The sequence below is a fragment of the Delphinus delphis genome, chromosome 1 (assembly GCF_949987515.2).
Source record: "Delphinus delphis chromosome 1, mDelDel1.2, whole genome shotgun sequence".
Taxonomy (NCBI): Eukaryota; Metazoa; Chordata; class Mammalia; order Artiodactyla; family Delphinidae; genus Delphinus; species Delphinus delphis.
The window spans coordinates 131,388,057-131,401,849 of NC_082683.1; the positions used below are offsets into that span (position 1 = coordinate 131,388,057).

A 13,793-nucleotide genomic window follows, 5' to 3' on the forward strand; every position below is an offset into this window, starting at 1 on the left:
ACTCTATGACATAAATCACAGCAAGGTCCTTTTTGACCCACCTCCTAGAGAAATGGAAATAAAAACAAGAGTAAACAAATGGGACCTAATGAAACTTAAAAGCTTTTGCGCAGCAAAGGAAACCATAAAGAAGACCAAAAGACAACCCTCAGAATGGGAGAAAATATTTGCAAATGAAGCAACTGACAAAGGATTGATCTCCAAAATTTATAAGCAGCTCATGCAGCTTAATAACAAAAAAACAAACAACCGAATCCAAAAATGGGCAGAAGACCTACATAGACATTTCTCCAAAGAAGATATACAGAGTGCCAACAAACACATGAAAGAATGCTCAACATCACTAATCATGAGAGAAATGCAAATCAAAACTACAATGAGATATCATCTCACACCAGTCAGAATGGCCATCATCAAAAAATCTAGAAACAATAAATGCTGGAGAGGGTGTGGAGAAAAGGGAACCCTCTTACACTGTTGGTGGGAATGTAAATTGATACAGCCACTGTGGAGAACAGTATGGAGGTTCCTTAAAAAGCTACAAATAGAACTACCATATGACCCAGCAATCCCACTACTGGGCATATACCCTGAGAAAACCATAATTCAAAAAGAGTCATGTACCAAAATGTTCATTGCAGCTCTATTTACAATAGCCCAGAGATGGAAACAACCTAAGTGTCCATCATCGGATGAATGGATAAAGAAGATGTGGCACATATATACAATGGAATATTACTCAGCCATAAAAAGAGACGAAATTGAGCTATTTGTAATGAGGTGGATAGACCTAGAGTCTGTCATACAGAGTGAAGTAAGTCAGAAAGAGAGAGACAAATACCGTATGCTAACACATATATATGGAATCTAAGAAAAAAAAATGTCATGAAAAACCTAGGGGTGAAACAGGAATAAAGACACAGACTTACTAGAGAATGGACTTGAGGCTATGGGGAGGGGGAAGGGTAAACGGTGACAAAGCGATAAAGAGGCATGGACATATATACACTACCAAACGTAAGGTAGATAGCTAGTGGGAATCAGCCGCATAGCACAGGGAGATCAGCTCGGTGCTTTGTGACAGCCTGGAGGGGTGGGATAGGGAGGGTGGGAGGGAGGGAGACGCAAGCGGGAAGAGATATGGGAACATATGTATATATATAACTGATTCATTTTGTTGTGAAGCTGAAACTAACATACCATTGTAAAGCAATTATACTCCAATAAAGATGTTAAAAAAATAAAAAATAAATAAATAAATAAATAAAATAGCTTTCCTGAACTGACACTGGCTCTGAAGGTTAGTGTAATCTCTTGTACTGTCACTGGACTGCCTGATAATCCATGTGTTATCCTAAAACTATCTGTCCGAAAAGCTTACATTAGACCACTATCCTAAATGGATTAGCAAGTTAAAAACATGTAAAATTGCTCTCGCTTTGAACACAACAAAAAAGTTCAAATTCAAATTTTAGGTAGTAGATATTTCAAATAGAACTTTAGAGCTATATAGGGACCACAGACATTCACTATTATTTCACAAAAACTTACTGAAGGAGGCCAGTCACTACTGCTACTCAAAAACCCAGGGAAACAGTCACGAGCAAGACAAATGTAATTCCTGCTCTAATAGAGGATACAGAAGGGAAGACAAATTAATAATGGGGAGTTATAAAGAAAATACCAGGGATATCTAAACTAACAGATCTATCTAATGGCCTCATTTTAAATCTGGGGAATGAGATCTGCAAGAAAATTCAACCGGTTAGTGGAAAAGTTAAAGGTATTAGTTTATCTACTTCTCCCCTAATATTACCATTTCATGTTCTCCAGTTGTAGATTTCTAATGTCATCTTATTTTAACTCACAAAGTATTTAAAGCTGCCATTATTTTAAGAAATCCACCAAACTTTTAATCCAACAGTGAATTCACAGTATTATAATATTCTACTCACTAACTGTCCCTGGCATGAAAATTCAAAGCATTAAGGAAACAGGCTATCTCAATCTCATTTCTAGATCATGACCAAAGTAATTTCTCAGGGGTTTTTGTACATTACATGGAAAAGGCTCCTAAGGATTAATACCATATGTGCACTCTGTAACATAAATCCTAAGCAATTACAAGTTTCAAGATTTGTACCTGTGTGATGGAGAAGGAGCTTCAAATTGAGGCACTGTGCTATCCTCACTGACAGGAGAGTATAAGCCGCTCATTTCCTGGAAGCACAATTATTAGAGTTACAGACACTCCAAAGAGAAGATGTATAAATCAAAAGGAGTTATGATATTATATTCCTTTACAATCCCAGGTTTTATCAGTCCCTTTTTGTCTCAACACCCAAATTTCTCAAGGCTTCCTTTCCACAGAGTACAAAAGCAAGGATATCTGAAAGTTAAGAGACAAGCCTTTTCTATGATACACATTCTTAAAGAACCAGAAACACTTTAATAAATATTCATCACTAATGAAGCTCCCGAATGCAGAAAAAGACAAATGTAAATAATCTGAATGAGATGTACAGTACACTATGTGAATAGTGAACTAGCTAATCATTAATCTAGGTGAGACCCTACTGACAAATATTAAGATAAATATGACAGTATGGCAACTGGATCATTAGGTTCAACTCTGCAAAGTACAGAAAAACATGATATGTCAGTCTCTACTTCAAAAATATTCTCTGCAAACATTAAGAAAAGTAGCATTCCTCTTGATTCAAATATTAGCTTTCTAGTAAACAATGGATTAAACTCTAACTTTGATCATTAACTAGAGGAAAAGGCCTCCTAATAAACTATTACTGCATAAATTATGACTGTGACTTTCTATACAATGGAGACCAATCCCATAAATTTAATGCAGCAATTTAAAGGAAAAGCAAAAATTTCATGAAACTGAAAAATTACTAGAGATGTGAGAAATTCTTGATATCTTACTTCCACTCTTTTGATATCCTCTTCCAAAACACTTAACTCCTTCTGAATCTGCTCCAGTTGCTGTAGATTAGAGAGGAGGAAATAAAAAGCCTAAACCAAACCACACAAGCATCACCACAATCATAAAATAACTTAACATTTACAAAATGATTTCTAGGAAAATCTGCACTAATGGTTGTCAGGGTGAAATACTGCAGACAAAAAGTGCTGTAAGTTCCTATGTTAAAAAGTAAATGTAAAGACTTAATATTTAAGAAAACAGTATTTTCTTTAATACAAGGATTGGCTTTATAATAAAAATATTAAAGATGAACAACAATGACAATATGACTTAATAAAAACAGAAGACATCCGAAGAATTTTCAAATTACCTCATTTAACTGTCAGCAATTAACGTCAGCATGTCAGTTAACCCCATTTTAAAAATAAAAAAAGTCTCAGAGATTAAATTCTACCACCCCAAAGCAATCACAAATTAGCCTCTTAAGCATTTTTTAAAACATATTTAAGATAATCTTTTATCTTTGATATCTTATCTACTACTGCACCATAACCTTTCTCCACGCCATTAAAATGCAAACATTTTCATTGTTGCATCACATTCAACAATATATTTAACCATCAGAGATTTAAGTTGTTTGCAAACTATCATAAGTAATTCTGGAACATACTGGTCTGCATTTCAAATTTCATTGATTATTAAAAATGAAATTATTCGATCAAAAGAAAAAGCTAGCAAATCTTCACTGCATAAAAAAAACTGCTTTTCAGAAACACTATCAAATTTAAATTTCTATCACTATTATGTATAAGTGGCTGTCTTAATCTAACCCAAATATATTGAGCCAATTTTTAAAATGTAAAATAACAATAATGAATACTTATGTAATAATATTTATTGCCAGGTGTGAAATAGGAACTACTACACAGGAAAATGAAGCACAGAAAGGTTAAGTGACTTGTCCAAGATTATTCAGCAAATACATGGCAGACAAACAGATTTTTAAGCGCCTTTTCTTCTGTGGCAATATATACACAATTGATAACATATTAATTCAAATATTTGCCAATCCTAAGCATTTTGCTAAGCACTGTGAAAAACAGGATTTAGAAAACTCTAGCCCTTGCCCTCATGGAACTCAGTCTAGGGAAGATGGCAAAAAGTAAACCAATAGTTGAAATATCATAGAAAACATTATGATGATGGTATGTACAAAGAATTAAAGGTACACAGACTGCCCCTAACCTAGATGGCAAACTTGGGGAGAGGGAAAAGGCAACTGGATAACTGAAATAGGATCTGAAATTAAATGAAATGCTGAGCATCGAAGGACTAACAGTAATTTGCCAGGTGGAAAAAAGGTGGGAAAAGACAGAATAAACAGAGTAAATAATAAAACACACAAAGACCTAAAAGCTATGAGAAAGGGAAATAATAAATCTGAATTTATGACAATGAATGAAATCACCCAATGTCAATCAGTATAGTCAGAAGAGATGAGAACAAAAACTGGGTGTAGGGAACACCAACAGCTAAGAGATAGGCAAAGGAAGAAGGAGCAGCTCTATGTCAATCATCAATAAGGGCAAGGGCAAAAGCCAGGAGAAACGATAGCACAGTATCACAGAAACCATGGTTGGGACGGGGGAGGGGGTTAAAAAAAAAAGTGATTAGCATTGTCAAATTCTTTCAATTCTTCCATCTAGTTTAATAGACTTTACTCCATCCTAAAATTTTTCACACAATACTCCTACCTTAACTGAAACTTTGCTCTCCCTCAAGGACACAGTCTGCCTTGGAACTCTTTCAAATAAAAGTTGGTCAAGTGATAAATTCTCTCATGCCCCAGACTAGATGGGGATTTCCACTTCTACTGCATTCATTGGCCATTCCCAATAATTAGTCTTCCACTCTAACACAAAAAACACTCTGGTCTGGCTCAATCCAAGCAGCCAAATCACTGTCAACAGATCTAAGACATCTACAAATATCCCAGTTATTTCCTACCATCACTAAATCCTTTTGCCTTTTGGTCCATAGCCATTTTCGACTCCGCTGACCCTAACCCCTAATTCAGCAAAACATCCCATGGTCACCCCTTAACTTTTTCCTTTAATTAGCTTGAAATGCTCCACTGCTGAAACCCCTATTTAAACAAATGCTGACGGGGTCTTTAGTATGATTGTTTTCAAAACACATTTAAAGAGAAGGATGAAAGTAAACATCTAAAATATCAACATCCAGAGACAGCCAATATCACTTGTATGATACATAATACATATTTAAGATCAAATTAACAATTTTCATTCCACTTCTGCAATTGAAGTACCAAGAAAAAAAATCCAGTATCACCTGAAATCTCAAAATACTAAATGCTAATGCCCAACCCTCTGAAGATAATGTCCCATCCTTCCAGTGCCTCAAAGCTTTGCTGGATAATACAACCATTACTATACATGAAGGCCGTATATTAGATGAACTACATAAAACTACCAATGTTCAAACAATTTTTACTTCCAAAAGCAGCAATTTCATATGGTTCAATTTAAAATAAAACAACCAAGGTACAAGGGCTGCCGTAATAAATACATAGGTATAGTGTATCGATAAAACAAAAGGATGTAACCTACTTATGTGAAAAAGTCTGAAAAGGTGTCAAGACAAGAAATTTTTTCTTAAATTTCAGCGAATGGAAACTATTTAGAGAGCACATGTTAAATGAGGTGTTTACATTTCAAGACGAAATTCTGAAGAAGTTTAAAGCGCTAAATTATTAAGACATTGTGTTATTCTGATTTATAATAAGAAATATAGCCTCCTGTAGGGCCTCCAGATGGGGATTGGTTGTTAGGGGAACCAGCCATGTGATTAGAGGATTGGAACTTTCAGCCCCACCTTCTAACATCCAGAAAAGAGAGAGGGGCTGGAGACTGAGTTGAATCAACAATGGCCGATCAATCATGTCCATGGAATGAAGCCTCCATAAAAAACACTAATTTAAGGGGTTCAAAGGGCTTCTGGGTTGGTGAACATGTAGGTTGGTGAGCACATGGAGATGCTTGGAGAATGGCACACCTGGAGAGGGTATGGAAGTTCCATGCCCCCTGAGTTGTATCCTTTCACCATAAACTGGTAATCTAGTAAGTAAACTCTTTTCCTAAGTTATGTGACCCATTCTAGCACATTATCAAACCCAAGGAGGCAGACATGGGAACTACCAATTTATAGCCAGTAGGTCAGATGCACATGTGACTTCCTGGACTTGCAATTTTCATCTGAAGGAGCAGCTCAGTCTTGTGGGACTGAATCCTTAACCAGTGGAATCCGGGGCTAACTCCAGGTAGACAGTGTTAGATAGAATTGAACTGAACTGAATTGAACTATAGGACACTCAGTTGGTGTCCAAAGAGAACTGGAAAATTGGTGTGGGAAATGATCTACACATTTGGTGGCCAGCAATATGGAGACTGGTGATGAATAATGGAAACAAGTGTTCTCCTTTCAGGCATCAATATAAGACATTATAGTATGAGGAAACAGAAGAAAGACAAAGGATAACCATTTTAAAAAGCAGAAAGAAAACTGGGCTAACTTCACTCTGCAAATATGTTTCATAAGCCAGAGAGGCAGAATCTAGAATAAAAGCATGAACCAGAGTCCAAGAATGTTTTGGAGATATATGAAGGAAGTCCTTATAAAGCTGAACTGTCATTATCTAAATGAAAATCGATCACAAATTGGGAATGATAATAAACAAACCTCTGGATCAAATTTGCCTTAACACTATTATGAGTTTGGGGGCTACTGAAAATAATAATAATAAATACATAAGATGGAGAAATGCTATTTGAGAACACAGTCCTAAGCCATCAACAGCAAGCACTCTCTTAACACAGCATACTGTACCAAAACCCAAAGAAAATTTTAAAACAATTTAAATTTAAAAAGTGAAGAAAGGAAGTCTCAGAAACCCTTAAGACTAAAACAGAAAAGAATTCAAAAATAGAGCCCCCTTTTATTGACATTAGCTTTGGTGCAGGTAGGTATCATCAGCACTCATTTATTTGACCATCACTATGATTTGATAAAAATATGCTTAAGTATTAAATCCAGTATTTTGTTTTTTAGAGCTAATATAATTAGAATACATTATAGCTGCCAAGACTTCTTCAATTATCTGACATATTCAAAACTGAACAAAAGAATACTGATATACTTTCAGAAAAAAAGTTGGTTAAAAAGAGAGTAGCAAAATTAATATATGGATATAAAAACAAGAAAGCACTAAAAAAAATTCAAAAAACAGAAAGCACTGTACACCGATCAGATCATCCAACACCCAGAACACTGACAACACCAAAAGCTGACGAACATGTGTAGCAACAAGAACTCTCATTTATTCTTGGTAGGAATGAAAAATTGTACAGCCACTCTGGAAGACAGTTTGGCAGTTTCTTAAAAAATTAAACACACTTTTATCATATGATCCAGTATTACACTTGTTGGTATTTACCCAAAGGAGTTGAAATCTTAAGATTTCCAAAACACACTGATAGCAGCTATATTCATAATACCAACAGTTGAAACAACAAAGATGTCCTTCAGAAAATGAATGGATAAATAGTGATACATCCAGACAATGGAATAATATTCAATGCTAAGAAGAAATGAGCTTTCAATCCATGAAAAGACATGGAGGAAACTTAAATGCATATTACTACAGCATGTATGGAAAATCTCTGTAGCTTCCTTTCAATTCTGTGAACTTAAAACTGCTCTAAAAAACAAGGTCTTTAAAAATATATAAATACATTCAAGTAACAAAGAAAAAACATAAGAACAAAAAATCAAAAGAGAAAAGAAACATAAAACAAATAATAAAATGGCAGGCTTAAACTCTAAATTTACATTAAATGTAAATGGCCTAAATACAAAATTCTAAGACTGCTGAGTCAGGCAAAGTGAATGAAAAACCTCTGCTGTCTATAAGAAACTCACCTCAAATAAATAAGTGATATAACAAGGAACCAAAGACTCAGTAAGGATGCAAAAAATTCTCACCATATATTTAACAAACTTTACACCACACCATGCAATTGCAGGAAACACATTCTTTTCAAGCACAAATATTTCAAAATTTAATGAACTAACGGGTGATAATGCAAATATCATATTAAGAAAAACACTAATTATTTTCTGATAACAATGCAATTATAACAGAAATCCAGAATTAAAAAAAAAAGAAAATCCCCACATCCAAGTAATAAGTTTATCTCTAAATAACCCACATGCCTAAGAAAAACTATAATGAAAATTAGAAACTATTTTGAACTAAGGAATAACAAACAAAATGCCATACCATAATTTTTAGATTCAACTAAAAGAAAAATTGTGGCCTCAAATGCCTATATTAGAAAAAAGTCTGCCTACTAATATGTATATCCAAATTAACAAATTAGAAAAGAAACAACAAAATAAAACCAAAGAAAGTAGAAGAATGGAAACTGTAATTATAAAGAGGGTATTAATAAAATGGAAAACAAAATAGAGAATATAAAACTGAAAGTTTGTTCCTAGATAAAACTCAAAATTGTTACATTCCTGGCAAGAACTGATCAAGAAAAAAGAGAGAAATGCACAGCACCAATAAGCAGAGTCAGGAATGAAAGACATCACTAAAAACTCTGGGGACATCAAAAACTTAGTATTAAGACCAAGCTAATAGCAATAAATTTGAAAATTTAGATGAAACAGACAATGCTTAGAAAAAGTATAACATGTCAAAAATGGTATCTAAAACAAAAACCTGAATAAGCAGTAACTGAATCAATACTTTAAAAGCTTCTGCAAACAACAGGTCCAGACAACTTCTCCAGCAAAATCCTTAAACATTCAGCAAAGACATCGATCCTAGATTATACAGATTCTTCCAGAAAATAGAAAAAGAGGGTACATTCCCCAACTCATTTGATAAAACTATCTTTATAACAAAATTGGACAAGATCAGTGTAAAAAAAAAATTAAAGAACAATCTCATTAATGAATACAGATGCAATAAGGAAGGCAAGTAGGGCAAACAACTGTCCTGGTGGGGTTTCTAGAATGCAGAACATTCAGTGATAAAACTAGAATACTCTTGGGCAAATCAGGACAGTTGGTCACCCTAGGTGCGAAGTTGATTGACTTTTTAATGTTAAACCAATGTAATTATCCAGTTTAACATAATGAAAAAAAATATCTCAACTGCACAAAAATTTTGGAGAATACTCAACCCCCACTTATAATTTAAAAAAAAAAATCCTCTTAGGAAACTGGGAATAGAAACTTAGCTCCTTGAATGATAAAAAAAAAAATACCTACCAAAAACCTACAGAAAACATCATACCTAATGGTGACACGTCGAAAGCTTTCACTTTGAGATCAGCACCAAGACTAGGATGCCCCGCTATCACCACTTCTATTCATCATTGTACCGGATGTCCTAGCCAGCAGAGTAAGACAAGAAAAATAAATAAAGGATATAAGGATCATAAAGAAAGAAACTAAACTGTTATTATTTGCAGATGATGATGCGTACACAGAAAACATAAAATAATCTACAAATAAATTATTAGAATTAATGATCTTAACAAGGTTGCTGGATACCAAAAGAAATGTGTCAAAATCAACTGCATTTCTATATACCAGCAACAAATAGTAAGAAACTGAAATTAAAGACACAGACATCACTTACAATAGCGTAAAAATGATTGAAGACCTAAGAACAACTCTAAAATAAAGACATGTTAAGAATAATCCCCTGAAAAATATCAAAATTTTTAAGGACATTCTTAAGGACCTAGATATACAGAAAGAAATACCACGTTCAAAGGCTAAAGGACTCAATATTGTAAAGATAGTCTCCCAAATTCATCTACTGAGTCAAAGTAATCCCAATAAAGATCACAGCAGGTGTACCATGGAAATGTATCAGCTGGTTCTAATATTTATAGAGAAATACAAAGAGCCATGAATAGCTGAGACTTTCCTAAAAAAGAACAGTAACTTACTTTAAAGTTCTAGTGTTTAATACAATGTGGTATTGCCAGAAAGATAGACAAACAGACCAGTGGAGCAGAAGAGAGCCTAGAAACCAACCCACACATGTATGGACACATGATGTATGACAGATGTGGTATTTCAAAGCAATGGGAAAAGGATGGACTTTTTAATTAAGGATGCTTGGACATCTGGACATCCATATGAAAAATTCCCAAGTAGATTATAGATGCGAGTATGAAAAATAAAAGGTAAAGATTCAAGTAGGTAATATAGTAAAATGTCTTCATGACCTCAGGTGGAGAAGAATTCTTTACCTAACATAAAAGGTACTAATTATAACAGGAAAGACTAATAAATTTGACTCTATTATAGACAGAAACTTCTGCTCATCAAATGACATCATTAAGACAATGGAAAAAGCAGCCCAATTAGAGGGGTAAAAGATTTGCTATAGATAAGTAGATATAGAGATAGATAGATAGAACAAAGAACTTTTATCTAGAATATATAAACAATAAACCAATAAGAAAATCAACTAAATAGAAAAGATGCACAAAGCTTTAAACAAGTACTTCACACATACACAAAAATCCCAATGGCCAATTCATAGTACTGTGTACTCAACCTCACTGGTCTCAGGGAAATGCAACTTAAAACCACAAAGAGATAGCAATACATATCCTAAGATTTGCTAAACTGAAAAAAGTCTATTGCCACCAAGTACTGGCAATAATATAGTGCAATAGGAACATTCCTACAATGCCTGTAGGAAGAGTAACCAATACAACTGCTCAGGCATTGTTTGGCATTATCTATTAAATTTGAAGATGTACATATCCTATGACTCATTAATTCCACTTCTACATGTGTAGCATAGAAAGATATATACTAATATATACCTGGATACATATATAAGATAGTAACATTGTAAATAGCTCAAAACCAAAAACAACGCACAAGTCCATCAACAACAAAAATGGGGTGTATTCATTTAATAGAATACTATACAACAACAAAAATGAATCAATTATAGCCATATACAACAATGGGGATGAATCTTAGCACTGAGCCAAAGACAAGAACAAAACATTATATAATGCAGAAGTGCATTTATATTAGTTCAAAAGAAGAGACTTATAAATACTTAGGCATCAAAACAATAAAGAAAAACAGAGAGGTGATTACCATAAATATCAGAATACTGACTACCTAATGGGCAAGGGAGAAGGCTATAATCTGGAAAGGGTAGGGAGGGAGCTTCAGGAAGCCTAGCAAAAATCTATTGTTTAATCAGGATAATGGTCACACAGATGATCACTCTACTATGAATCTTTACACTGTAAATTTGTTTTACGAACTTTTCTGTGCTTTATTTCATATGAAAACATTGTAAAATTCAATTCTTTCAAATATTCAAAATAAAATTCCGAACAAAAGCAAAAGGAAACCAAGACTCATCAAAACTGTCCTATTACAATGAATTAAACAGGTACCACAAATATCCAAAAGTATATTTTAAAATTAAATCGTATGAAATATAAGGCAATTGTTCAAATGCTGGTACAAATTTGCACAGAGGAGACTGGCTTTTACATGGAACCTAAAGTCCTTTTGTTCAACCTGACCATGAAGAAAGAATAACATGTTCATTTAAAAACATATATTTATTAAGTGTTGTGGGAGGCTGGCTGTAAGAAAGCCTCCAAAGATTCCCACCTCAGAATTCACACCCTTATGTAATTCCCTCTCTTTGTATAGGCTGGACCCAAAGATTTGCTTCTAATGGAAAAAACAGAACACTTGTTGAGATGTAACTTTCAAGATTAATCTACAAAAAGCATGTGACTGCTGTCCTCAAAACCCTCTCTTGCTCCCTGTGAGGGAAGTCAGCTGCCACACAGTAAGTTATCCTATGGAGAAGCCCATGTGGTAAGAATATGGTATCTCTTTCCAACAGCCAACGAGTGAACTGGGAAGCATTCCTATCCCAGTCGAACCTTAAGATAACTGCTGCCCTGGCCAACACTTGGAGCGTACCTTGGTGAGAAACCCTGAGCAAAGGCACTCAGTTACTCTGCACCAAGATTCCTGACACAAGATATTAAATGATGTTTTTAAGCCATTAAATTTGAGGGTAACTTGTTACACAGCAACAGATAACTAATGAAAATGCCTACTATGTGCCTTGCACATTCCTTTCTCTTAATATTCAAAGGAGAGTCAAGGAAAAAATAAATCACAAATAAAAATTAAATGTAGGATTCTAACAGCAAGATGTGACATTGGAACAAATAAGTATGTTAAATCTGAAAAGCAGATTCAGAGTCTTGGTTTAGACTCATCATAACTGCAATTAAAAGTCAAGCATAAAATCACAAAGTTAATTTTCAAAGTCTGAATGTTAATCTTAGGAAAAGAAAATCAGAAATAGTAGTTTGTCTCCTGGTCAGTCTGTATTTTGCTTGAATAAGTTCAAGTATAAATTATACTACAGGAGATAAGACCTTTAACAACCATATTCACTTTGAGGATTAAACACACAATATATACTTTATAATATATGCAAAAAAAGTAACCACTCACTTCATTCTGTCTGTACTAAATCATGAGGTATTAATCAATTACATTTTCTAGACTAAAGTTTACTATTTCCAAATCACTAGTGTACCTGACTCCAATCACAGCAAAATTAATGAAATTTAATCAAACTGGTAAGTTTTTAAGTCTGTTATCCTAGCTCCAAATTTTCAAAGTTTTAAAACTTTGTTAACCTAGCTCCTCAGAGTCCCTTGTGTAGTTAAACCTGATATACTCAGAATCACTCAATTATGGATACACTAAAAACAAGAAAACCAAAATATATTAATGACAGTATAATCATTGCATATTGAGAGGCACCAATATCCAGAAGTACTTGGAACCAGTATGTTTCTAGGTTAAATTGCCTATCATAAGAAAATATGATCCAAGAGAGAAAAAAAATCTATCATTCACAAGGATCTTGTAAGATTCAAATTAAACTCAAGTTGAAAAATTCTAAAGCACAATTAACCCAGACATAATAACAAAAATATAGGAACACTGATACTAAGGGCTATGTGATCAAAGGCAATATCACAGAAGAAGCTATTGGAGGCCACTGCATCAGAGAGAGAACAAATTAATATAAGAAGGAAGAGCTATCGTTGGGAAACATTCTCCACTGATCTCTCCCATTTCTGCACATCTTTTGATAACTTTTGTTCCAAATTATCTTTTCAAGGATGTCTGTTTAGTGAACACCCTGGCAAGACAGAAATACTGACTTCCTCCAGGAGAGGGGGCAGATTTGTTTTCTGATCAATAGAATAAAAATAGTGTCTCCCTGCAGGGCAAAGACTGAACAGATTTGCTAGCAGACCCCTTTAAAAGACTGGGGTTTCCTAAGTTCAAGGTTCTTTGGTTGTAATATATATCCTTTGTATATGCAGAATCTACCAAGGCCCATCTCTAAACCGCCCCTGAGGGACTTGCAGGTCATGAAGCTGATGCTGCCAGATATGCCATGAGTAGTCAAGACTATTTCCAACCCAGAAGTCTCATGTCTTCTGCGGACTAACTTGTCAGCTTGCTAGTAAAAATCCCAGAATATTCATAGTTGTTTATTTTATAGTTATATGCTGCATCCTTCTTACCTAAGAAAATTTCAAATCTAAATATATTGCAAGCATTAACAGACACTAGAGAAGTATGAAAAACCTCAGAGGCTAATGAAAACCTTAAATAATTCAGATCATACACAGTGATCAGCCATTTCATTTAACCCCCAGAT

At 34.3% G+C, this 13,793-nt stretch overlaps 1 protein-coding gene across 3 annotated transcripts in view; it reads right to left on the bottom strand.

Moving 5' to 3' along the window:
• Nucleotides 1–13,793, bottom strand: part of COP1 (COP1 E3 ubiquitin ligase) — a 272,563-nt gene that overhangs the window by 184,914 nt on the left and 73,856 nt on the right. For all 3 annotated transcript variants that reach the window (XM_060034406.1, XM_060034397.1, XM_060034388.1), the window contains 2 exons: nt 2,941–3,000; nt 2,144–2,220 (listed from right to left, as the gene is read on the bottom strand). In XM_060034406.1, coding sequence (XP_059890389.1) covers nt 2,144–2,220; nt 2,941–3,000 — 137 coding nt within the window. The remainder of the gene's footprint in view (nt 1–2,143; nt 2,221–2,940; nt 3,001–13,793) is intronic.